At 39.0% G+C, this 27,028-nt stretch overlaps 2 protein-coding genes across 3 annotated transcripts in view; one reads left to right on the top strand and one right to left on the bottom strand.

The window, feature by feature from the left end:
• tnpo3.L (transportin 3 L homeolog) overlaps nucleotides 1-11,667 on the bottom strand; it is a 39,045-nt gene extending 27,378 nt beyond the window's left edge. For both annotated transcript variants that reach the window (XM_018252807.2, XM_018252806.2), the window contains exons 1-3: nucleotides 11,536-11,667; nucleotides 2,166-2,366; nucleotides 1,314-1,387 (exon numbers count right to left, since the gene is read on the bottom strand). In XM_018252807.2, coding sequence (XP_018108296.1) covers nucleotides 1,314-1,387; nucleotides 2,166-2,366; nucleotides 11,536-11,652 — 392 coding nt within the window. In that variant the 5' untranslated portion in view covers nucleotides 11,653-11,667. The remainder of the gene's footprint in view (nucleotides 1-1,313; nucleotides 1,388-2,165; nucleotides 2,367-11,535) is intronic.
• A 198-nt stretch (nucleotides 11,668-11,865) lies between these two features.
• On the top strand, nucleotides 11,866-23,055 carry polr1h.L (RNA polymerase I subunit H L homeolog). The gene is made up of 5 exons (XM_018252808.2): nucleotides 11,866-12,001; nucleotides 20,025-20,182; nucleotides 20,810-20,913; nucleotides 21,023-21,132; nucleotides 22,931-23,055. Exons 2-5 carry the CDS (start codon nucleotides 20,053-20,055, stop codon nucleotides 22,953-22,955), a joined length of 369 nt encoding a protein of 122 aa, XP_018108297.1. The 5' UTR covers nucleotides 11,866-12,001; nucleotides 20,025-20,052; the 3' UTR covers nucleotides 22,956-23,055.
• Nucleotides 23,056-27,028: the final 3,973 nt, after the last annotated feature.

The following is a 27,028-nucleotide window of genomic DNA, read 5'->3' on the forward strand; positions in this document are numbered from 1 at the left end:
CAGATGACACACGAAACCCAATTAATTTTTTTATTAAAACATCCATACATGCTATGCCTTAGGCATAGGGGCGGGCAATTACTTTAACTTTCCATTCTATGCTTCCTAGATGTCACTGCACTCTCCACATTCACCCTCCCTCCACTAAATTTGTAGCCCGTGCATCAAGTCCCCCATTTTGGCAGATAAACAAGATTTTGGGATGATGCAAAGCTTGCCTTAAATGGGAACTCCACAAAAACATATCTTATGCTTTTTGAAAAGTAAACATAATTTCAAGCATCTTTACAATATACATCATTTAAAAAATATGACTTTTCATGATTTTTAATGGTTTCTCTCAGTTCCCTAAGCCTAGCCCCTTGCTCTCCTGCTGATCTCTCGGATTACTTTGCTGAGCTGGCTGACTACTGTTACTTTGTATCAACAGCCAGCTGTCCTCAACCTGCATCCTCCAAACCCCACAATTCCCTGTGGGGTTTGGAGGATGATTTTAATAAGGAAAGGAACATCATAGTGCAATGCATTGTGGGTTATGTAGTTCCTGCATGCTGTCTGTAAGCTGTGAAGAAGTTGTTAAACAGCTGGATTTCAGCATAGAAAATGGCATTTATTCATACTTTTTAAAGAAACGGGTAATTGTGGTGGGTATATTAGGGGGTTTCTTTTATGTGGGCCTCTTAATCAAATTTTGGTTTGGAAACCGGAGTTCCCCTTTAAAGGAAAACTATAACCCCCCCAAACAATGTAGGTCTCTATAAAAAGATATTGCATAAAACAGCTCATATGTAAAACCCTGCTTCAGGTAAATAAACCGTTTTCATAAGAATACACTTTTCTAGTGCCGTTGGGTAGTCATAAATAGAAAATTTTCATTTGAAAAAATAAGGACCACCCCCTGGGATCGTATGATTCACTGTGCACACAAACAAACCAAGCAAACTATACTTCTTAGGTCACATGAGCCAATAAACAGACAGAGTTGTGTCTTTTGCTTCAACACTTAAACTATTGTTGCTTAAGTAATCATTTTGGGGGTATAGTTTTACAAAATATGCCTGCCTGCTTGCAGTGATTGTGAATTCCAAGAATGTGCAAGAAAAGTAAATTTTGCTTGACAAAGACAACAAAACAATTCTTTTTAGCGTGACAGGTCTCCTTGCTACAAATCATTGCCAAGTGTTTCTCCTCAGTGCCCATATGAGAACATTTATACAGATATGGCAGCACTAAGGTATTCTTATGTAATCAACATGTACTTATGATTCAATGCTTGAAAACAAGGTATCTTTAAGTTATCAACTTGTACTTACGATTCTATTAGTGTCTGCACACAGCCTTTCCAAGAAGACATCAGCAGCGCCAAATCTGCAATTGCCAAAGCTAGCTGTAAATGAAAAAGGGGGAAACTGAGCATTGCACTTATATTGAACAACTTAAGCTTTACTGCATGGTGAAACAAATGAACAATAAAATAAAAATGTAGGGCTGCATAGCTGATTAAAGGGGTGATCCAATTTCAGGTTAAATTCCAACTTTCAAATGGGGGTCACCAACCTCAGCAGCCAAAAACAATTGCTCTGTGAGGCTATAATTTTATTCTTACTTTTTGTTACTGGTTTTTTTTTATTTATACCTTCCTCTATTATTATTCCGGTCTCTCTCTTTCAGACCACTGCCTTAGTGGTCAAATTGGACCCTAGCAATCAGATAGCTGCTGAAATTCCAAACTGGAGAGCAGTTGAACAAAAAGCTAAATAATTCAAAAACAATACAAAAAAAATGAAGACCAAATTGCCTCAGAACAGTATTCTCTACAACATATTAAAAATTAATTTAAATGTGAAAAAAAACTCTTTAAGAAGGAATTTAAAAGAACCTCAAGTCATATGTCAATCTTTGGAATCAGTTACAAACATATTAATGAAAAAGTTTCAAGAACATGCTAGAAAGAAATTTTCTTTTTAATTTTTAATATCAGACTATGTTTTAAAAAAGGATAAAGTAGTGAGATACTCTAAGATAACAATGAGCAATACAAACTTTGCATTAATGGAGGACCATGGTCCATGAGAGGTTACAATATCTCACCAATGTGTTTCCTGCAATTCTGCTAAGCTCTCTAGGAGTTGTAATGCGAATAGTATGTCATAAAGACTCTGTACCTGAGTTAAAATGACTGGAGACATGTCTTTCAATCTCTGGATATGCGACAAGAGAGAGTCCCTCAGGGAGACATGAGAGTCTGAAGGTAACTCATAGAAAGAGGTCTGGATCTTTACTTTCATCGTCTGTGCTGCAAAATAGCACGATTCCACATCCTGGTGTATCTGTAGAAGCTGATCTGCAATCTCCCAAGCATAGACCTGAACACAGAACAAATTCAATATTCAGTGAACTTAAAAACTAACAAGGGATGGGTTACAAAAGTTATTGTAGATCTCTCTTCTTCAAGGTGAATCAAAAATGTTACACAACACATACAAAATAAAGTGTAGAATGTAGCAGGTAATTTTTTAAAAATTATTTCCTCATTTTCAACAAAAAATTTGACAAAAGTGGGTTAAGTCTTGTGTTTAGTGAATTTTGCATTTTATTTGTTTCACTGTTTGCAGCCCAAACAACAACATAGATACTACAAAAGTCTCCTCACATATTGTTTACCATTTATGGATGAATTGATTGTTAAAACGATCGGTCAGCTGATAACATCATAAACCTACTAATCTATTTATTGATCTACATGCAATACACCAATAGCCACATTGCTCTGTTATACCTGTGTAGTGTAATTTTGGCTGCAGTTGCATAAAAATTAAAGATGCAAGGAAGGCATGAATCTTTTTTTAATGTATTACCCAATTCTAACTCACTAATGCCACGAAGACGGCAGAAAAGGGCAGTTTTCAAATGGTTTTAAGAGTTCTCATCCAACTATCTATTTCCCTGTCCCCAAGTGTGGACTGGGCCACCAGCAATCATGAGGGCCCTATACTACTACTAAGTAAGGCTCTGCATCCAGGAGACCCCAATTATTAGTCCACTGGAATTGTGCACTCTCCGAGTGGTGGCCCCTACTAACACTTAGAATGACGCCCTAATGGATAAAATCTTTACAGGTATGGTCTCACACTTATACACCCAGAAACCACAGCCCAATTATGCCCATACCCTGCTCAGCTAGTAAATAATGTAAGGACCCCCTTCCGACACAGGGCCCCTAACTACTGCACCCCTTGTACTTCCCCTGGTGACAGCCCTGAACAAGGTGAGAATGCCAAGAACATATGCAGTGTGAGTTAAAGTGTTTTTTTTTCATTAAAGCATCCATATATAGTTACATAATTAGTTACATAGTTAAATCAGGTTGAAAAAAGACAAAGTCCATCAAGTTCAACCCCTCCAAATGAAAACCCAGTATCCATACACACACCCCTCCATACTTTCACATAAATTATATATACCCATACCTATACTAACTACAGAGTTTAGTATCACAATAGCCTTTGATATTCTGCCTGTCCAAAAAATCATCCAAGCCAAGTTGTTAAAGGAACAGTAACACCAAAAAATGAAAGTGTTTTAAAGTAGTGAAAATATCATGTACTGTTGCCCTGCACTGGTAAAAGTGATCTGTTTGCTTCAGAAACACTACTATAGTTCATATAAAACAAGCTGCTATGGAGCAATGGTGGAAATTGAAAAACGGCTATATGACACTGCCATTTAGTGTTTAACTTGCATTTATATTATTTTTGCCAAAGTGCATAAACTTGCATTTATCAACACTGAACCTCATTTTTCAGTTTGCTGCCCAGTTTCACAATTTAGACAAATCACTCTGCAAAGTAGCAGCATCTTGCATGGAACCTATAGTTCTGCACAATTTAGTATCATCTGCAAAAATAGAAACAGTACTTTCAATGCCCACCTCCAGGTCATTAATAAACAAGTTGAAAAGCAAGGGACCTAGTACAGAGCCCTGCGGTACTCCACTAACAACACTGGTCCAATTAGAAAATGTTCCATTTACCACCACTCTTTGTAATCTATCTTTTAGCCAGTTCTCTATCCAGGTACAAATACTATGTTCCAGGCCCACATTCCTTAATTTAACCTTTTGTGTGGCACTGTATCAAATGCTTTAGCAAAGTCTAAGTAAATCACATCCACTGCCATCCCAGAATCGAGGTCCCTGCTTAACGTCTCATAAAAATAAATTAAGTTAGTCTGGCAAGATCTATTATGCATGAAACCATGCTGGCACACACTCATAGTATTATAATTTGCTATAAAGTCCAGTATCTTATCATTTATCAAACCTTCAAAAAGCTTTCCTACCACTGACGTCGGACTAACTGGCCTATAGTTTTGAGGCTGAGAACGGGATCCTTTTTTTGAGTAGAGACACCACATTAGCAATTTGCCAGTCTCTAGGCACAATGCTAGACCTCAATGAATCCTGAAAAAGAGGTTTGGCAAGTTCGCTAAGTACCCTGAGATGAATACCATCTGGTCCCGGACCTTTGTTTATCTTAACATGTTCTCAGAGCCGGGCCAACCCGGCCAGGCGCCCTAGGCAACCTGGCGGGCACGGCGCATACGCAAAATTACGATCCAGCGCGCATGGTGTTCGCGCATGCGCAGAGGCGCATCTCCGTTAAAGTTACACTAGGCAGTCTGGGAGAGACGGGACTGGACACGGGGTAGGCGGCAGAGCAGGTACATGCCTGGGGCCCCCCAGCTTTGCGCCCTAGGCACGTGCCTACTCTGCCTACCCCTAGTTCCGGCCCTGCATGTTCTAGTCGCTTTTAATTTTGTTTTCATCAACCAGATGACCTCCCTCTGATACTAAAGGTCCCTCCCCTTCCTGCTTAATTTTTTTTACTATTAACATTTAAAAAATAATTTGGGATTTTTTTTTACTGCTTGCTGCAATATCCTTTTCCATATAAATTTTAGCTTGCCTTATAGTTTCTTTGCGTGATTTATTGGCTTCTTTGTACCTTATAAATGATACTTTAAAGCATTAAAAGCACGTCTTTCCTTACCCACCTCAACACTTCTATTGAACCAAAAAGGTTTTGCTTTGCAACGACGTTCCTTGCTTACAAGGGGACTATACGGACATGCATATTTATTAAGCAGCATTTTAAAGCCTTCCCATTTTTGTTCCGTGTTTAACCCTGTGAAAAGCATTTCCCACTTAATATGTTGCAGAGATGCCCTTATACTGTCAAAGTTGCTTGTCTGAAATTTAGTGTTTTAGTTACTCCCTTATAGAATTGCTTCTGCAACAGAATCTCAAAGGAGACCATGTTATGATCACTATTCCCTAAATGCTCATCCACACAAATGCTAGAGATGAGTTCAGTATTATTAGTTATTACAAGGTCCAAAAGTGAGTTATTCCTAGTAGGTTCTTGAATGAGCTGGAATAAAAAGTTGTCATTCAGCATATTTACAAACCTACTAGCAGTTGAAGATGATTAAACATCTGAGCTGTCAACCATATATTGCCTGCCACACCTTTATGCCTAAGGCATAGAGGAGAGGCAATCGATTACTTTCACTTTCCATTCAGCACTTCCTAGATGTCACTGATGTCCTCACATTCCCTCCTCAGACTCTATAATTTTGCAGGGCAGTGTGCATCCTTAGGTCCCCCATTCTGGCAAATTAACAAGATTTTGTGGTAATACACAATATACACTCACCATAATAACAGTTTCCACAAAATGGCAGCTGTCCGTCTTGGAATTAAACAGTGAGTGTGTAATTCCAAGACTAAATGAAACAAAGTAAGTGTGTGTGTGTGTGTGTGTGTGTGTGTGTGTGTGTGTGTGTGTGTGTGTGTGTGTGTATATAGGCAAATAAAATTTATTTTGCTCAACTAACATGGTAGTAGAATTTTAAATTATTTCTTAGGGTGACAGGTTCCCTTTAATCATAAACTTAGTTAATTTTTCTGTTACATGTACTTGTTCAGCTATTGTACCAACGTTCCTTCAGCACCAGAAGTGGCAAGATTACACATTTAAGAGCTGGGCTGTACAACGGTGTCAGGGAATCTAAATGAAATTTAAAGGAGAACTAAACCCTTAAAATTAATATGGTAAAAATGCCATATTTTTTACAATGAACTTACTGCACCAGCCTGAAGTTTCAGCTTCACAATAGCAGCAATGATACAGAACTTCAAACTTGTCACAGGGGGCCACCATCTTGGAAAGTGTCTGCGACACTCACATGCTCAGTGGGCTCTGAGCAGCTGTTGTTTATGAGTTGTTGCAAATCATCAAGCAGAAAATTAGGTTGGCCTGTAATATAAACTGATGCTACAGGGCTGATTATTAAATTCTGATGCTAGTTGCACTGGTTTCTGTGCTGCCATGTAATAATTATATGTATTAATTACTAATTAGCCTTATATTGAGACATTTATATTCTGTGCACTATATATTTTGAGTCAGACTCTAAGCTCAGTAAGTGACAGCAGCACAGAGCATGTGCAGCATATCAGCAGAAAAGAAGATGGGGAGCTACTGGGGCATCTTTGGAAACATGGACTTTCCTTGCTAAGGGGCTTTTGTTGCCTTGGGCTGGTACAGAAACCCAAAACATAATGTACAACATTTCTTTAGTTAAGCTTTAGTTTTCCTTTAAGAAACATTTTTATTTTTACCCACCACACACCAGAACACAGTAGGTCTGGATAGTAAGAAAACAATCGGGATAGTTAGAAGCATTACAGTAAATCAGCAGAAAAATAATATTTTGATAAGCAATATTTGATGATTGCTAGGATTTAAGAATCCCCAAACTCTAAAAATCGACCTTTGATAAATAACTAAGCTACTAAAATAACTAAACTACCTAAGTGTTAGATGAGGTTTGAACACCACAACTGCCACAGGTCATTACCGATTCAAGAGTGAACTAGCTTTTTATGAGCATTTTCATTTTTCTTCTAACCATTTACCTCTCAAGTAATTATATCTATAAATATTTATGGCAGTTCTACTAGGCAAATGTAGGTGTTACAAACCAATGCAGTTTGGCAAGGTGTGTGCAGGCTTTTGTCTCCTTTTAAATAAGAACTAAAGGCTAAAAGCTTGTGTTAATATGTTGGACACAGCCCGCACCAGTGAGTTAATATGCTAACTTTTGGACCCAGGCCGGTGCACGATCGCATTGGTCTGGGCTACTTTCTTAGAGATTAACAGAAGCCAGATCCAGTTACCAAAGTATCCCCTGCACACAAAATTATTTAAAACATACTTTGTAATTTAATCTTGTAATGAAATATTTGTCCTGCAGTCTGAAAAAACCTCAAAGCAGAGATCAGTGGCAGGGACTTTATGGATAGTGGATACTTGAACCTGCTTTTTTTTTGCACGCATGTTTTTCTGTAGTGGGGTTGTAACAGCATTGTATGGGTTACCAAAGTTTTTTCAGTTTGTACTACCAGCTTGGGCTGTTGTGTCAGTTTATGGAAAGCATCAGGGATGTCTTCTCTGGCTTGAGGTCAGCAGCTTATTTACAGTGTGTGGACATGACTGGTTTAGTGCTATGTGTTGTCATGTGTTTGGGTGAATGTGTGTTCTTATTGACTGTGTTGAATATGAGTTTGAGAAAAAGGTACACAGTGTAAACATACACATTTGGAATAGTAGGGTCACTATGGTCGAAGTATACTAAAAGACTAGAGATTTCTGAACTGTCTTGACTTAAGCATTTCCTCCTTTCCTGCTGCTGGAAAATAAATATGTTGGCAGTATAATTTAAATTTGCTCACCAACCTGGTCTTTGACCGCTGGCAGCCTTTCACTGTTGACAGGGCACTGTTCCCTCAACATATTTTTTCACAGTGCTCAGTCTTACTGGATGGTATCCAGTCTATTGCAGGCAGCCGGGCATGGTTCCCTTACCAAATTACATTTATTTGCAGGGCAACAAAAAGTGCCAAGCCCAGTGGGATCATAGCCAAGCGAGTACAGGCTCATGCGTGAGAACGAGTTTTCAGGCAAGAATTGTCTGTAAAGTCCCGGCGATAACTAAGTGAAGTGGTGATTCTGGCATTTTAGATCTGTGGTTTTAGGGTTGGGGCAGATTCGGGGAGATTTAGTCTCCTGGCGACTAAGAATTGACTATGCTAATGCACTCGCTGCGCTTCAATTTCCGAAGTCGCCACTTCTTTATTCAGGCAGGCGGAAGGCAGTTTGGGGAGATTGTCGCCCCGCAGAAGAGGAGATTAATCGCCAGGTGACTAAATATCCCCAAATCTGCTCCAACCCTTAAAGATTAAAAAAGGGAGGTTAAATTGTACCAAGCCTTACAGTTTTGCTCAAAGGGTTTCAGACAACAGCAAGTATTTCTGTGACAGAATGCACTTTAAAGCAAGCTACACATAGAGTAACATAATCCATCAATACTGCCATTTTAGAAAGCAATGGCTAACTAATCCCCTGTGTGTATGACCCTCCAATGTCATTTGCTGGCACCACTAAAAATGGGTATTTGGATTGGCCATCAATTTATCTCATCAGAATGCAGAGTGTTTGTGTTTGCCATTGGGTCACGTATATGGTCTTGTCCAACCAATTAGTTGTAATTGGGGCATACAGATGTGTGTCCAAATCACAGAGGAGTTAAAAAAAATTTGTACCTGATGGGAGTGCGAATGTGTCTTAGGATAATATTATACTTGGTGTTCTGAAACTATGTGGTTAAATGAATGTCATAAAGTTAAGAGACAATAAGATGACTCATGAGCAAGATTAGCAGGAAATACACTCCTCTACTAAACAAAGGTTACTAACTTTTTCAAAACATAAATGAATCTTCTTTCTAATGCCTTTATTCTACTAATGTATACAAAAGCATGCCTTTAGCATGAATATGAAGTAGGGATGCACCTAATCCACTATTTTGGATTCGGCCGAACCCCCGAATCTTTCGGCCGAATAGCGAACAGAATCCTAATTTGCATATGCAAATTAGGGGTGGGAAGGGGAAAACATTTTTTTACTTCCTTGTTTTGTGACAAAAAGTCACACGCTTTCCCTCTCCTAATTTGCATATGCAAATTAGGATTAGTTCGACCAGGCAGAAAGATTTGGCCAAATCCGAATCCTGCTAAAAAATGCATAATCCTGGCCGAATCCCGAACCGAATCCTGGATTCGGTGCATCCCTTATATGAAGTGTATTGTTGATTGTATATATGAAAAAGTGACATTTAGGGACAGATTTACTTAGGGTCCAATATTGAGGGTTAACTAACCCTCGATAGTCGACTGTCAAAGTTAAATCCTTCGACTTCGAATATCGAAGTCGAAGGATTTACCGCAATTCGTTCGATCGAAGGAAAATTAGTTTGATTGAACGATTAAATCCTTCGAATCGAACAATTCGAAGGATTTTAATCCATCGATCAAACGATTTTCCTTCGATCAGAAAATTGTTAGGAAGCCTATGGGAACATCCCCCATAGGCTAACATTGCACCTCGGTAGGTTTTACTTGGCGAAGTAGGGGGTCGAAGTTTTTTTTTAAAGAGACAGTACTTGACTATCGAATGGTCGAATAGTCTAACGATTTTTAGTTCGAATCATTCGATTCGAAGGTCGAAATAGCCAATTGGATGGCCCAAAAAACCTTCGAAATTCGAAGTATTTTTTCTTCTATTCCTTCACTCGATCTAAGTAAATGTGCCCCTTAAAGTGGTGCTAAAATGTGCTATTCTATCAATAATATGTGTTATTTTGCCAATAGTGCCACGTCATATCAAACACTTTCCTTCTGTTTGCACTACTAAATAGCAGAGAGCAAAGAATTTGCAAACAAAACAAATGCAGGGCAAATCGAAAGCAAAGTAGAGTCTGGACTGTAGGAAGTTAATGATGACGTTTAAGATGGAGGTACCAAAATTCCTTGCCAACTAAATATACTCTGGATATTTGTTCTCTCAATCACTGACTTGTTCTGAAGTCCTCTAACTTTGGTAAATATTATTCCCAGTTTGAAAAACAATTACTAAATGGATGGAATTAGATTAGATGGAAATAGCTTGATTATTGAAATATTGAAATACAAATGACATTTTACTGCTTTAATTACCAAACAATTCTGGACTGCAGTTTTAGGGGATACCTTTTGGCACTCTAGCCCCAGTACAATTATATATGGGGGGTTTGACCTAATATTTTGAGAGATCACAAATTGTGATGTGTAGTACAGACATACTGTAACCCCAAGTATATAGTGTTTCTGATGACATGAAAAATGTTTTGAGCACAGCTTCTGAACAAATTATACCCTGCATTTGGCACTGCAAGGTATTATAATGGCTGGTCTGCTCAAGGGATCCACCTACTTCCTTACATGACATTTATATTTAAATATGCTCTGTGCATTTGCCTTTGAAATGGCTCAATGGGCTCTCATAAGAATCCTTCAGCCCATGTTTTATCATATGTCGGTCTGCTCAGGTCAGACTATCAATGCAATTCTTTCCAAAGAGACCAAATACATTTCAAAGATTTAGTAGAAGCAACGATTATCTAAATAATCATACTGCAAATCCACCAAAGTAAAGTGGGTGGTTTTTTTCCCACCCAACATCAGTTTTTTTACATAATGAAAGAATATTCAGTTCTAGTCAGATTTCCAATTTACATTGGTTACAAACTTCCAATGGTTTTTACAGTTCTTTGTAAAGGTATTTGCTATTAAAAGCAGTATCTAGCTGTTCGTGTTACTGGCTCTGATTGAAACAATGCTGCAGAAGGAGAAAGGGATAAAGAAATGCTGTTTTCAGTTGAATTTACAAATTTAAAACCAAAGTAAAATTCAAATGAATATATATTTGGGAAGTTACAATGACATGCTCTTATAATGTGTAAAAAAAACTGTTCTTGGGTGGAAGACCCATGTAGGTCAATTACCTAGATTTTTTTTTAACTAATTTCCCTGATGACTTATTAATAAGAACTAATAAAAAAAAATATTGTTGGCAGCAATAACAGCTCCTCCCCCTCCTGGCATGAACACTCAGAATGGAGTAATCCCCTACTCTAAGGGTCCTGCCCATTACATTGAGGAACAAGTCCCTCGTGTCTATTTGGGAGTTTTCTTCAAAGATATTAAAACAGCTAAACCGAGAGATGGAGCTAAAAAACTGCAGTTCCCACACCCATTCGCTTCATCTGCATGGTTGGGGGGGGGGTAGGTCATCAACTTTTATAAATGACCCCCTCACACCGCAAAACGTGTTCGATTTGTACAGAACAACCACAAAATTCCGCTGGAAGATCTGAGAAGGTGAAAAATAAAGCTATAGTACGTATGATCTATCTCGGGAACGGGCTCAGCGAGTCTATAGAAGGGCGCAGCATTGCACGGAGAATATTTCAATATTTCTATGTGATTGTGTAAAATCACCGCGCGCCCCTGGGGATTCGCAACACCGCGTCGGAAATAGTTCTATCCAAATTGTGGGATTTCCCTATTTGGGTCGGTCCCACGCCTCTTACCGATCTCTGCAGCTCCCCCAGCCATAGCGAGGCCCTCTCTTTGCCACTTGGGTCCGGGTCGTGGTACAGGGCCTGCACTGCCTGATATACCGTCTGCAGGCCGGGCTTCCCCTCCATATTTCGCTTCTTGCTCAAATGGGGTTTCAGAAAACCCTCTGCCCAGGCTTCATCCTCCCTTCTCGGCCGCAACAGACCTTGTGCACCAACAAACAGGGTCCGCCGGGAACAACAGACCCGAGTAGGATTGTTCCGCTTCCTCTCCTCTAAGCGCCGCAGGGAAAGGACACAGGAAAACAAGCTGATTAGCACTTTGCACTCTATTCTTGTCAGACGCAGCCACCCCGCCTCTACAGTCCCCTGAGGGAAAGGAGCTGCTTCCTCGGCACGTTGTACGTCACATGGAACTTCCTGCTGGTCCGTCCGGGTTTCTCTGTCCCTTCCCCCAGTGAGAGGAAAAGCGAAACATGTAAGTTGCTGTGTAACGTGTAGTGATGTGGAGCGCTTTTACTTTGCTATTACTAAAGCAAAACAAGAATGTCTTTGTATGAATGCGATTTTTTCGATTGTTAAGAATTATAAACGGATTATTTCCCTAATTTGCCGCTTCTAAATGACTCATTTTCTAATCCATCGTGCGTTGCTGGAGCTGCAATCGCTCATCCTAGAGGGCCGTCCGTAGACAGGGCAAGAAAACGCCAAGATTTGTTCATACTTTTTATGGACCGGTCGGCCCTCAGTATCAGAGGACAACCGCTGGTAATTCGTTTTAGCCTATGATTACAATTTTGAGAACTAAGATTTTTTCCAGCCAAATTGGGCTACTAGTTTAAAACCCAGGCGGGTTTTGAAAATACAAACTAGCCAAGGTGCGCATTTGGGCTACTTTTTGGGCCTTTGGCTGGTTTGCACTTTGGAAACCGGCCAAAGTTTTTTTTCTTGCGCTAATATGCCAAGCCTGCTTCTCCCAGTGCATGTTGGGTAATGTAGTTCTTGTTTAACAGTTTGCCAAGTTGAATGCAAGACTACAATAACCAGCATGCTATAGGGCTAAGTTGTGTAGAAGTTACCAGATTTTGGACCCTGTACCGCAGTATCCTGTGACTCTTAAGCATTCTCGCATTTTCCATACTTTCCACAATTTCAATTTGGGGGTAAAAATCTGCTGGCCACCAAAATGTCTAGAGGTTTACCTGCTTTTTACTAATATTTATTTATTATAGGGCCCCTATACCTCTTGGGCCCCCCTCTGTAAAAAAAATATGGAAAACAGTGAACATTTGAAAATCCATATTTTCACATATATTCATTTATATATTTTTTTTAGACTTTTTTTACTCCATATATTGTGCAATTTTTAGGCTATTTTTGAAGTGCCTCTTGGCTAGTTTTGGGATGATTTTGTAGCTGATTTTGGCTGGTTTTGAAAATTAGACCTGGCAACCCTGATTAGAATGAGGAGGGCTGAGAATGCCTGCACGGCAGTTAAAAACTGGGGCAGATCATTGGAATAGAGCAGAACAGATCAGTGTATAGATGGGGTTTAAGAACATATGTTCTGATAAGTAAAACTTTACACAGTGAAAGCTGTATGTAGGATAAACTCATTGCTGGAGGACTCCATAATTGAGTTCCTGTTCTGCAGCAACATTCTACTGGTTTTGCACCCAAAATTCTAGGGCCAGGGGTAAAGTACAGAGGAAGCAAATCCTGCGTTTGCAGAGGGGCCCAGGGAAGTAAAGCCCCTAGTTAATTAGAATTAATTAATTTAAATATATCTTAGTAAAACCGGTTAAACTTACCAGTGTTTTGGGAACCTAATTGGAATTTTCTGTGGTGTTCAGTAACAGCTATTTATTTCACTGAACAGGGCCCCACATAGTTTGGTGTGTTTGTAGTCCAGTGCAAACACAGGTATTATTTTACCTGAATTTGGATTTCTAGCTTTCCCTATAGCCCATGTAAACACAGATGGCAGACCCCAGTCTCCCCTATGTATCCCCAGTCTGGATGAGTTTACATGGGATTGTTCTTATGGAAGATGCTTTAAATGGGATTGGTAGCATTGTTTTATCACTATTTATGGGCACAACACATTCTTTTTGTATCAAAGAAAAAGTGAGGTCTAGCTATAAATTGTGTTCAGTCAGAACTATTGAGTAAAGTCCATGTAACGCAACTTACTCCATTGCCTCAATATTATAATGTGCTCTAATAAGGAGCACCCTAGAGCCAAGGATGGTCATATTTTCCCAAGTTAGTAGAGTAGCTGCATCATATACTGTCTTTAGACTGGTAATAGGAACATTGACTTCTTTCTGATTGTTTATACACCAAAAGGAAGATTTGTACTCTTGTGTGTCATACCCCAGAGAGAGCAATAAAGCCAATTCATTCTACAAGTAGTCTGCTAAAAGTCACTGGTGTTGCATTGCCCTTAGTTCAAATTTGCTTACCTGTTAGCAGGCTGGGGATGCTAGGAGGTATGATTGAGCAAGTACCAGCAGCAACAATTTAACTACGCATAGAGATCACAATTTAAAGAGAAAGTTCACCATAATAAAAACATTTTTGGATATACAAATTGGCCATGAGTACAGAATTCAGAAGGTCTGAAGTTTCCGTAGTTTTAATTCATTAGCGCGAGCATTTCAAACATTCATTTTTGCCTAGCAAAACTGTTTAGTACACTTACTCTTAGGTCAATTTGTATAGTGTGGGTACATATACGTAGGTCAAATATATATGTCTTTATTAGAGATGTTGGTGAAATAGCTTGAAGTCGCCACTTGTTATTAAAAATGTCCAAGGAAACAAAATAAAGACAAATGAGATCTAATGTCCTAGACATGAGCCCACCCTAAAACAAATGTGGCATGCCCCTCAAATAGTTTAAAAAATATTTAAAACAAAGATATTTATGGCTTTTCGGTATACAGTATATGAAATCACTGACATAAGATTGAGGAGAATATAGCTTCATCTTATCAGTTCGCCAGGTGTAACCTGGCTAAGGAAACTCTGACAAAAGGGGTAAAGTAATGGAAAATTCTCACTTTAGCGAATTTGAGGAGTAACGATAGTTCGCCTGGCGAAAGGGTGCAAAACTTGTTACCGATGAACTCTTTTGCTAGCGAATTGTCCTCTACGCCTGTTCATAAATTGCTGATGTCCCTGTGGATTGGATTTCTGCCGAATTTTCGCTAGAGACGGCCACTACACCCTTTAGTGAATTTGCCCCATAGGGAGGTGATAAATGCATTGTCCATTCTAGGGAACAGGCTTAGTAGTTACAGAATAACTGTGTTGAAAATACCTCTTTAGTTTAAAAAAAATGTTATTATAAGTCATGTTTTTCTGTTGTTTTCTAGTTTGGTAGATTTACCAATTCACTTGGCAGAAGGATAGGGGCACTAACCTATACATTTAAAATCTATTCATGGATTAGCGGATTGCCCATTTGGAGTAATAAGGACATTTTCCCCCTCTGAGGCAAACTGAAAATGATTCAGATTTTTTTTCCAATTTTTTCTGAATTTAGCAGGTGGACAGGAATATCTTTGCCCTGACATGGTGTATTAGCCTAAATGTGGAGGTAAAATATAGGAATTTAAAGGAAGAACAGTTTTATAATATGTTAGTCCATGTGCAATATTGTATGTATGCAAGAATATTCTTCAGAACTAAATAGTTGTGATTTATCAAGGAAAAAACTCAAAGTAAAAGCTGGGAAATGTCTATAGAAGGCAATGGGAATCATCTCACACCTTTATTAAAGGAAAACTATACCCCCCAAACAATGTAGGTCTCTATTAAAAGATACTGAGTAAAACAGCTCATATGTAAAATCCTGCTTCATGTAAATGAACCATTATCATAATAATATACTTTTTTAGTAGTATGTGCCATTGGGTAATCATAAATAGAAAATTGCCATTTTAAAAAATAAGGGCCGCCCCCTGAGATCGTAAGATTCACTGTGCACACATACAAATCACATGTTAGGTCACATGAGCCAATTAACAGACAGAGTTCTGCCTTTTGCTTCCTCACTTCTTCCTGTTACAGTTAATGTTGTAGTATTTCTGGTCAGGTGATCTCTGAGGCAGCACAGATAGAGTCACGAAATGGTGGTTCAAGGCAAGAGATGTAAAAGGGCAATATTTATGTAAATATATATTCCAGTTTGGTAAGATTCTTTAATATGTCATTCAATTTGATATAAACTATCTGTTGCTTAAGTGTTCATTTTGGGGGTATAGTTTTCCTTTAAGTTCACATTCATTTTTATTAAAGGGGTTGTTTTCAGTTTGTTCACCAGAAATAAAGACTTTTTTCAATTACTTTCCATTATTTATTTTTTACTGTTTTTCCAAAATCTAAGTTTAAAGTGGAATGTTCGTGTCTCTGGTGTTTCAGTCTGGCAGCTCATTAATTCAGTCACAGGTTCTGAATTGTTACAATTTTGCAACATTTAGTTGATACATTTCTTAGCAGCATCTCTGGAATTGTATTAATTCTAACAGTTGCCTTTAATAAAACTTAGGGATTCTGCTCATCAGGGAAAAAGCTAAGAAATGTATCAACTAAATGCATCACTTTAGAACAGTTTACAGGGTCGGCGACCCCCCCTCCCAGAGCTGCTTTAGAATGTGAAAAAATTTGAAAAACAGTCACACATAGAGAATAGAAAGTAATTGGAAAAAGTCGTTATTTCTGTTGAACTGTCTGAAAACAACTAGTTGTTTGAAGGTGAACCACCCCTTTTAAACATTCAAGATTTTCAGCATGTGTGTTTTTTCACAGAAAACATGCCCATGAATATTCTGTCCGAGTTTTTCATTACATAAACTAGTGCTCAAGTAAAGAAAAACTATCACAGGGCAATTTTGGGTGCTTCTTAGTTGACAAAAACGCACCCTGTGTGCGCGTGTTGCCATTCTTCCAAACACTTTCATTTCCTGCTGTTAAAGGAGAACTAAACCCCTAAAAATTAATATGGTTTTAAATGCCATATTTTAAATACTGAACTTATTACCAGCCTAAAGTTTAGGCTTCTCAATAGCAGCAATGATCCAGAACGTCAAACTTGAAACAGGGGGTCAGCCTTATGTTGTGACTTTTCTTTTCTGTATATGCAGTGTAATTGACAGCATCACAGAGCATATGCAGTGAATCAGCAGAAAAGAAGATGGGGAGCTACTGGTGCATTTTTGGAGGCACAGATCTTCCCTGTTAGCTGTGGTTGCCTTGGGCTGTTGCAGAAGCCCAAATCATAATGTACAACATTTCTAGCCTTCTTTAGCTAGACTTTAGTTTTCCTTTAAAGGGGTTGTTCACCTTCAAACAACTAGTTGTTTTTCAGATAGATCACCAGAAATAATGACTTTTTCCAATTACTTTCTATTTTCTATGTGTCACTGTTTTTCTGATATTAAAAGGTAAAGTGTAATTTTTCACCTTCTGCTCTGGGAGGGGGGTCGGTAACCCTGTAAACTGTTCTAAATTGATACATTTCTTATCTTTGTCCCTACTGAGCAGAATCTCTGGGTTTCATTACAGGCAGCTGTTAGTATTGATACAATAGTTGCTAATACTCCAATGATGCTTCTCAGAAATGTATCAACTCAATGTTGCAAAACTAACAGTTTAGAGTCTGCACCTGAATTACTGAGTGGCCAGACTCAAACACCAGGAACATTGACATTAAACTTAGATATTGGAAAAACAGTGAAAAATAAATAATGGGAAGTAATTGAAAAAAAGTCTTTATTTCTGGGGAACAATCTGAAAACAACTGAACACCTTCCAAAAGGTGTTTGGAAGGTGAACAACTCCTTTAAAGGAAAACTATACCCCCAAAATGAATAATTAAGCAACACATAGTTTATATCAAATTGAATGACATATTAAAGAATCTTACCAAACTGGAATATATATTTACATAAATATTGCCCTTTTACATCTCTTGCCTTGAACCACCATTTTGTGACTCTATCTGTGCTGCCTCAGAGATCACCTGACCAGAAATACTACAACACTAACTGTAACAGGAAGAAGTGAGGAAACAAAAGGCAGAACTCTGTCTGTTAATTGGCTCATGTGACCTTACATGTGGTTTGTATGTGTGCACAGTGAATCTTACGATCTCAGGGGGCGGCCCTTATTTTTTAAAATGGCAATTTTCTATTTATGATTACCCAATGGCACATACTACTAAAAAAGTATATTATTATGATAATGGTTCATTTACATGAAGCAGAGTTTTACACATGAGCTGTTTTACTCAGTATCTTTTAATAGAGACCTACATTGTTTGGGGGGTATAGTTTTCCTTTAAGGGTGATGGTACACAGTGCTCTGTTGGGCACTTTGAATTCAGGGTTTTGTAGTCCAAACACATGGGTTATATTTATCAAAGGGTGGAGTTAGAGATCTCCACAGTCAGCAGAGTGAAATACCGCCTCTCTCCATTCATTTCTATGGGATTTTTAAAGGCGTATTTATCAAATGGTGAACTTTCACCATCACCGTTTGGTAATTACGTCTTTAAAAATCGCATAGAAATGAATGGAGAGAGGCGGTATTTCACTCTGCGGACTGTGGAGATCTCTTAACTTCACTCTTTGATAAATATACCCCATAGTGCCAAAGTGCCTGATACTGCCTGCTTGACTTGCATCAAATCGACTGCAAGTGCTTGCTATAATTGACTCATATGCAGTACACTTTTTCAGTGTACTGTGGCCTGACAAGCAATTGCAGGCATTTTTCATGCAAGTCATTGAGGGATTTCAGGCATTTTGGCCTGAAAGATGATGAAGAGATCTATGAAATCCTTGCAGTATAACCCATTCAAGATAAAATTATTCTGCAAAAATCAATCGCTTTAGGTTTCACTCTATCATATATAAAGGGAACATCGGAAGTGGCTAATGAGCTTTGCTTTTTTGCCAAATGAAACGCATACAGAAGACAAAGGACAGTATAATACTGCATGTTAATTGAATGTTTTTAGTTGATCAGTACTATACTAAAACATCCTAATATTTTTTCATAAATATATCTGTTAACAGTTGAAAAAAGACATACATAGATTTCCACAGCTTGTGGAATGGTCTTTTTGACAGCACAATATCAAATTTTACTATATTAATGATAATTAATGCTGTGAGCCAGACTTAATGCATTGCCACAATCAAGCAGAAAATCAAGCTAAAATGCAGGTTTTGTAGGAGAGATCTCTGGTGACATATTGTTTTCACTGGTTACCTTGGTTACCTACTTTTAGTAAGAACGCATGTTATACAAAAGTAGTAGAAGTGGAGTGTCAAGGTTGTCCCTGGCACAGCTTTGGCCTGAGTGCAGCTACGCAGAGAGGAGATCAGCCTGAAAAACCCAAAAGCAGGCACTTTCAGGCTGATCTCCACTGTAGCCGCACTCAGTTCAAAGCTCTGCCTGGCAGTGTAGCTACAGGAAGCTGCTGATCCGAGAGTTAATCTGAATCTGATCTGATAAAAACCGAATGCGAAGAGAAGTGTTATATACAGTTAGGCCCATACATATTTGGGCAAAGACAACTTTTTTGCTTATTTTGGTATTTTGATAATGAAACAACACAGATGCAGTTGAACTGCAGACTTTCAGCTTTAATTCAGTTGTTGAACAAAAAGATTGCATAAAAATGTGAGGAACTAAAGCTTTTTTTTTTTAACACAATCACCATTTCAGGGGCTCAAAAGTAATTGGACCATTGACTCAAAGGCTATTTCATTCATTCTATTGTTTCTACGTGTAGAAAAAATAAACAATCTTTCCTGTGACCAATGGTTTGCTTAGAAAAATAAATAAATGTGGCAGGTAAAGTTACAGAAAGTGCCAACAAACACCTGGAATGGGTGCTAAGGCAATACATTTGTTCTCCATGCAGTAGGGAGAGGTCCTACCTTTGATCATTAAGCTCTTTGGAAACAATTCGATAATGGTACCTTCCACCTTTTCAGCTGTAGTTCAGATTGGTTCACACAAAGCCAAAAGAATTAAAGAGAGGCCACATTACTTATTTATACTTCATAGGGTCTGATTTATGAATATAGGTGCTAAATTCTGGTTTCCCATAATAACTAATAAGGCATTTTATTCATTTTCTTTCTTGTATTCAACATTCTTTCTTTCTTGTAATATACTGTTCAATTGCTGATTGGTTTATATTGGCAACTTCTGATTATTTTAATCAAATACATTTTTAAAAACTATTTCCTTTATTTTCTGTAATAAACTGTGCCTTCTACTTGTCTCCAATTATAATTAACCCTTATTAGAGGCAAAAATTACGGAAAGATCCCTTATCCTTTAAACCCCAGGTCCCGAGCATTCTGGATAACAGGTCCAATACCTGTAATAGGAAAGGCACAGCTTAAAAATATGCAAGTTGCAGTAACCATTGCTGTATGGAGTAAGAAAACCTAAAATTGCCTTTTCTACTACTACAGTAATCTGGTGCCATTCTACAGCCGTAAGATGGATGTTTCTACTACCTGTTTTTCATCAGTATCGGATTTCTGCTCAGACTGTGGCTCGGTGTTGCCTCCCCCTGGGATTCAAGATACAGTCACCTGTCTTCGCTGCTCACATCGTACACATGTTACTGGTCAGGAAATCTTTCAGTCATTCATTATAAAATATCAAATACTGTATCAGAGTCTGAGCAACTGCCTGTGTATTTCAGTTGGAAAATGTATGTCAGTCGAACATGGCTAATGTTAAAAAATCCATGCAACATATCTCATGTTGTACAGAGAGATCCCGAAAACTATGCCAATATAGTAGTTCTGCTGTAGAAAGCACTACCCTGCAGGGATGTGTTATAGTACAGGGACTCTTTTGTTAAAAATAAAACATCGATGACTTACAATGTTTCTGAAGGTTCTCCATTCCTCTGTAATGTGAACTATTATATTTGAAGATGATTCAGGAATTAAGGAAGAAGGTGGTCCAGTAACCACACACCAATTCGGTGGATTAATTGGACATGTTTGTCTGTTTTGTTCCCATTTTGATTATATCATTTGATGCTGGGACAATTATAAAAGAATTAAGAAAAGAATTAAGAAAACATTGCCCATGCTGTTTTTTTTTGTTTTTTTTAGAACTTTCTGCACCGATTTGTAGCTTACCATAAAGGGTAGTACAGACAAATGCTCAGTCTGTTTTAAGGTAGACTATTATTATGCTTCAGCCTTTTCTAATAGTCATTCTTATATTTCTTCTCTTGTAGAGTTTTTGGGAAAGTTTGTCCAGACGTCGGTTGTGTTCAATAAGCTTGATACCATAATACTCTCAAATGAAACAGAAGAGGCCGGAGAGCTAAAAGGACCCCTGGTAATAACCCAGAGAAAGTATTTCTAAACCGATTTAACCTGCAGCTGTTCATTGTATTTATTCATTTTTCATTACATTGTATCAACACATTTGGTTTCATTTGTCTCAGATTGACAGGCGCTGCTCTCGTTGCGGGTTTGAAAGGATGGCTTACCACACAAGACAGATGCGATCTGCCGATGAGGGTCAGACCGTTTTCTACACTTGTGTAAAGTGCCGGTAAGAGAGTAAAAATGCTTAAACTTCTCTTATTGCTATGTTTTATCATTGATCTCTGCCTGCTTTAATTAAAAGTGTATCGTTCATAGGAACAGGTCTGAGGGGGTATGCTTAGTTGCCTCTAACATGCCTTAATTTCAACCTTTTTCAACCCAACTTAACTATGTAACTATCCGCTATCTGGAAACCTGTTATGCAGAAAGCTCAGAATTATGGGAAGGTCTTCCAAAGACTTCATTATAATCGAAAAACTCGAATTTTGAAACGTAATTTCCCTTTTCTCTGTAATAATAAAACAGTACCATATATTTGAACCCAACTGAGAGACAATGCATCCTTATTGGAGGCAAAATAATCCTATTGGGTTTATTTAATATATAAATTATTTTTTAGTAGAAGCTAAGGAGATCCAAATTACAGAAAGACCCCTTATCTGGAAATCTCCAGGTCCCGAGCATTCTGGATAATAGGTCCCATACCTGTATTTAAAGGGAAAGGAAACCTAATCGGCGCAAACCCACCACCCCCCCACCCGTTTGTTGCCCACCCTCCCTCCTCCCCCTGGCCTACCCGTCCCGCTGGGCAAATGCCCCTAACTTGTTACTTACCCTTCTGCGCAGGTCCAGTCCAGGGAGTTCACCGACGACATCTTCTTCCATGCGATCTTCTTCCTGCTGTGAACGGCGTTTTGGCGCATGCGCAGTAGGATCATTTCGCCGGTACGGATCTACTGCTCATGCGCCAAAAAAGTCACGCGCATGCGCAGTAGATCGTACCGGCGAAATGATCCTACTGCGCATGCGCCGTTCAAAGCAGGAAGAAGATCGCGTGGAAGAAGATGTTGTCTGTGAACTCCCTGGACTGGACCTGCGCAGAAGGGTAAGTAACAAGTTAGGGGCATTTGCCCAGCGGGACGGGTGGGCCAGGGGGGAGGAGGGAGGGTGGGCAACAAACGGGTGGGGGGTGGGGGGTTTGCGCCGACTAGGTTTCCTTCCCCTTTAAAGGGATACTGTCATGGGAAAACATGTTTTTTTCAAAATGCATCAGTTAATAGTCAGTGGCGATCCTAGAGGCGGGCCCTGGTGCGTGACGCGCAGCCGGGCCCCGCCCCCCTCTGTACGGCTGCATATGCCGGCATTCTCAGCGGCGAACGGACTGCCGGGGGGCCCTGAGGGGGTGCGGGCCCTGGCCGGCTTGCTCCCCCGGTAGTTCCGCCACTGTTAATAGTTATGCTTCAGCAGAATTCTGCACTGGAATCTGTTTTTTGAAAAGAGCAAACTGATTTTTTTATATTTAATTTTGAAATTTAGCATGGGGCTAGACATGATGTCCATTCCCAAGTGCCCCCAAACCATGTGACTTGTGCATCAGTCACTCTTTACTGCTGTACTGCAAGATGGAATTATATTACCCCAGTCCCTCCCCCCCCCCCAGCAGCCTATCAACGGAACAATTGGCAGCTCTTCTCATGTCTACCACTAAGTGGGTAGGGAACACATCTTGGGTCGTGGTGAACCATAATGAGAAAGGGAGAAACAATAGCTTTCTCAAAGCAGTTCCATCCTGAAGTGCTGGCTCCTTCTCAAAGCTCAGAATCAGGCACAATGCACTGAGATGGCTGCCTCATAGCAAATTGCAGGGCACAATAATTTGTCAGCGTCTGCAGTTACACTGACGTTTTGGGAAATTTGGGAAACCCTGGCATTATATAAGGTAATATGCTTATTCTCACTGTTTTTCAGCTTTCTGTGATCTGTTGCTTATGCCTTCTTATTAGATATTTTGTTTTTTCTCTCAGTTTCCAGGAAAAAGAGGACTCTTGATACAATACTGCAATACAGTAATGTAATTAACGTCAGAGCTGGATGAAGTTCAAAAGATATATTTTTGTTATCTTCATTAATAAAATATTTTTTCTTATAACATGGAGATTTTTTCTTTACTACATGGATAGTGTGTACTGCTCATGCTTAACATGTTTTGTAAGAACAATGTAGGTTAATCTTTATTAACAGTACTTATTTCAAGTGATTTATTTTGCTGTTGTACAATATTAAATATTACAATCATGCCTTTTGGTGCTTATTAATAAGCAAGTAAGTCAGGGCTGTAAGAATTATTCAGATGTGTTGGGGGGAAGTGTAGTTATGGCTGTAATAATTATTCAAATGTGTTTGGGGGGAGGTGTACATTCCTTAATACTAAATGAAAATTAATGTGTTTATGGCACCTGTGCACAATTATCACCCCCTAATTCTTTTTTTCTTTTAAGGGTCAGTGTACCCCCTTGTTTAACATGAGTTCAATGAATAGGATTTGTGCTGAATGCCCTTTTTTGTTTGGAAACTAAAGCTACTCCATATATTTTCCTTGTAAGTTAAATAATTAGATTAGCAGGTGTCCATTATGCAGGGGGATTGTCCATTCACTGGTAACCTTATTGCCCACATGGAGTATTTCAGTTTTTTTTTTGTAACAAATACTGTATGCTGAATGCTGGGCTGGAATTGTTTGCTGGAGATCATTTCCCTTCTATTTGTGTGCAAATAATAGCTTTTTATTAGAAAGAGGGAGAGAAGACGCGCTCTATTTTTCAAATAGTAAAGATAGCAGCACCTCAATAAATGGATCCACCAATCCTTGTATAAGTTTAAAAAGCGAAAGAGGATTTTCGGTGTGCTTACTAATCAGGGATTACAAAAACCTTTTTTTTCGTTCTGTTAGCACTTAAATTATGTATAAAGAGAGTCCTGTGCTTGACTCCAGATAGATTCACCGGGGATCGTTGAGAAATAACTGCTACAGGCTTCAGTTGATTTGATCGGCGTGGTAACCTGTCAGGAAAGAAACTAACATAGCGCAGAAGAGCCGACCGGTTGAATGCGGGAAAGCGGTTGGTATATGCTTACCGGACGTGGATGTTTAATGACGCTCTGAACCTGTGTTGGAAGCGGTCCTGTAGCGCCTTCCTCCTGAGTTTTTTACCGGATCCGTTATGCGGTGAGGGTTCGCCTAGTCGGTCTGGTCGTTATAGTACCTGTCGGAAAAAAAGCTCACATAGCGCAGAAGAGCCGGCTTGTGGATGCAGGGAAAGCGGTGGGTATATGCTTACCGGATGCTGATTTTTAATGGCACTGTAAACTTTCTGCAGGTAGCGGTCCTGTCGCGCCTTCTTCCTGGGGATACTTTCCCGATCTGTTCTGCAGTCTTCTCCAGCGCTCCAGTCAGCGCATGCGCATAATCCTCACCTGTCCCCAAAGGATATATACCAACCGCTTTCCCGCATTCAACCGGTCGGCTCTTTTGCGCTATGTTAGTTTCTTTCCTGACAGGTTACCACGCCGATCAAATCAACTGAAGCCTGTAGCAGTTATTTCTCAACGATCCCCGGTGAATCTATCTGGAGTCAAGCACAGGACTCTCTTTATACATAATTTAAGTGCTAACTGAACGAAAAAAAAGGTTTTTGTAAACCCGGATTAGTAAGCGCACCGAAAACCCTCTTTCGCTTCTTAATAGCTTTTTATTGTTTCTATCTTGTGAACTAGAAAATATAGGGTAGACCAAGTGATGGCATATGGGCATTTGTAGCAGCTGCTCAATGCTACAGTGTTGGTAAGGCCAAGTGCTGGCAATTTCTTTGTGAATATCTGTATGGCACTTCATAAATGTGTCCGCTATATATACATTTAAGGGGAACTCCGGCTTTCAAACCAAAATTTGATAAAGACTCCCACATAACCCCTTATATACCCATCACAGTTACCTGTTTCTTCAAAAAAGTATAAATAAATGCCATTTTCTATGCTGAAATCCAGCTGTTTTAACAGTTCTTCCCTTTCTGCATCATTTGCAGGGAAGGAGGGACTTAACACTGATATTATAAAATGTAACAACTTCTCCACAACTTACAGACAGCATGCAGGAGCTACATAACCCACAATGCATTGCTCTGTGATGTTCTTTTCCTTATTGAAATCCAGTGTGCAGGGAATTGTGTGGTTGGAGGATGCAGGCTAAGGCCAGCTGGCTGTTGATACAAAGTAACAGTAGTCAGACACATCAGCAGGGAGCTAGGCTTAGGAAACTGTCAGAAGCCATTCAAAATTTATGAAAAGTCTGCATATTTTTTAATTGATGTATATTGCAAAGTTGCTTGAAATCATGTTTACTTTTCAAAAAGCGTACATTATGTTTTTGTGGCGTTCTCCTTTAATGATTCCTTTTGTCCCTAAAGTTATAGTTTTGCACATCATATTAGATTCTTAGAGGTTATGTAATATCAGGTACAAAATTTGCTACAATTCTTATCACCTGTACAAACCAATCACCAGGTAGCATTTTCCAGGGACCTTTTTAAAAACATCATCCTGTTTTCGTAGCATACGCAGGCACACTTATTTCTAATGCAGCAGATATGTTAAAGGAATCTAACTCTAAAGTCTGAAAATACTTTATTAATAAATCAGTTCACATTCTTTTCTTATCAGTATTTAAGGAATACAATGTGAGGTGGGAGATGGAAGTATTTTTGTACATTTCATTATAGCTTTAAAAAACTTGCAACTGTGCAATGACCTGAAATCTTTGCCAACATTTCCGTATTTAAGAAACCCTGTTTGATATCAACTAAGTAAAGGGCAAGTATCAAAATATACTGTTTATACCATGAATAATGTTAAAAGCATATCTGTTGTCACTCTTAATAACAAGTGCTTAACTATTTTAATAGTTGTAGGTAGTTTTGCCTTCTGGATCTGATTCTAAGGGGGTTATGTAATAAAGGGCACTACGCTTGCCATGGGGCAGTAACCCATAGCAACCAATCAGCAGGAAGCATTTACTGGTCACTTGTTTAAAAGTTGCTTAAAGAGTAACAGAAGAGTATAACTAAGTATCGACACACTATAAATGTATCAATACGTGTAGCAATTGAGGAATTACACAATGGAAACCATTGAATCTTTTGCCTCCACCATGCAGTCCTCCAGTTAACTATTTCAGGTGCTTAAATAATTAAACCATTAAAACTCAACTTTTATTTGTCTTACTTAAAAGAGCAACCATGCTGCCTAATGCATATAACTCAACACTGAGAATACATTCAGTGAAGCTGGACCATGTCCATAAAAATACAAACAGTTAAAAACATAGGATGGACGAGTGGGGATATAATACAATGGTGACTAATCAGCCACACTCCACAGTACTGTTTGAAGTCAATTATTAGTCAGCAAACTTGCCTCAAAGTTCAAATTATCCTGTTTTTAGCCATTCTTGTGGCATAGTATCAACCAGCCCACCCAAACCTCCCTTCCGTGTTTTTCCCAGAATCAACTGCCTGGCTACGTTGGGAGCATGTGGGAGCTGGTCCACCTATGCCACCTGACGCGTTTCACCGTAAAACCGGCTTCTTCAGGGGCATAAGTGAGTTGTGCGAGTTCAGTAAGGGTTTAAATAGGGTTCCGGTTTCATCGCACGTGTGGATGCGCATTCACTTCCGCATACGTCACTGCTGTCACGTGACGCTAGGTTACTCCCAAACGACCGGTTCAGCTGTCGCATGCGTTTCCCTGCATGCATATCAGCCAGTATTGTGACTCCTACCTTATAGTGGTTGGGGAAATCCCTTCACAAATATAAATATATAGAGTGTCTGAACCCCAGCTTCTCTTATTTATTGATATGTGGGTACATAATCCACATTTGCCATTAATATACATTTCTAAATATCAGTATGTGATGTTTGTTTATTATTGCTCATTTATCTTAATGAGTTATTAGTTGTAAAATATTTGATATAGCTGGTCAAAGAGAAACATTTTTTTTATATTATTTGTAGGCATAAGTCGAATGAACCTCCTATTCTCAAACCCATGTTGAATTTACTAAATTA

Source organism: Xenopus laevis, chromosome 3L (genome assembly GCF_017654675.1).
Source record: "Xenopus laevis strain J_2021 chromosome 3L, Xenopus_laevis_v10.1, whole genome shotgun sequence".
NCBI classification, from domain to species: domain Eukaryota; kingdom Metazoa; phylum Chordata; class Amphibia; order Anura; family Pipidae; genus Xenopus; species Xenopus laevis.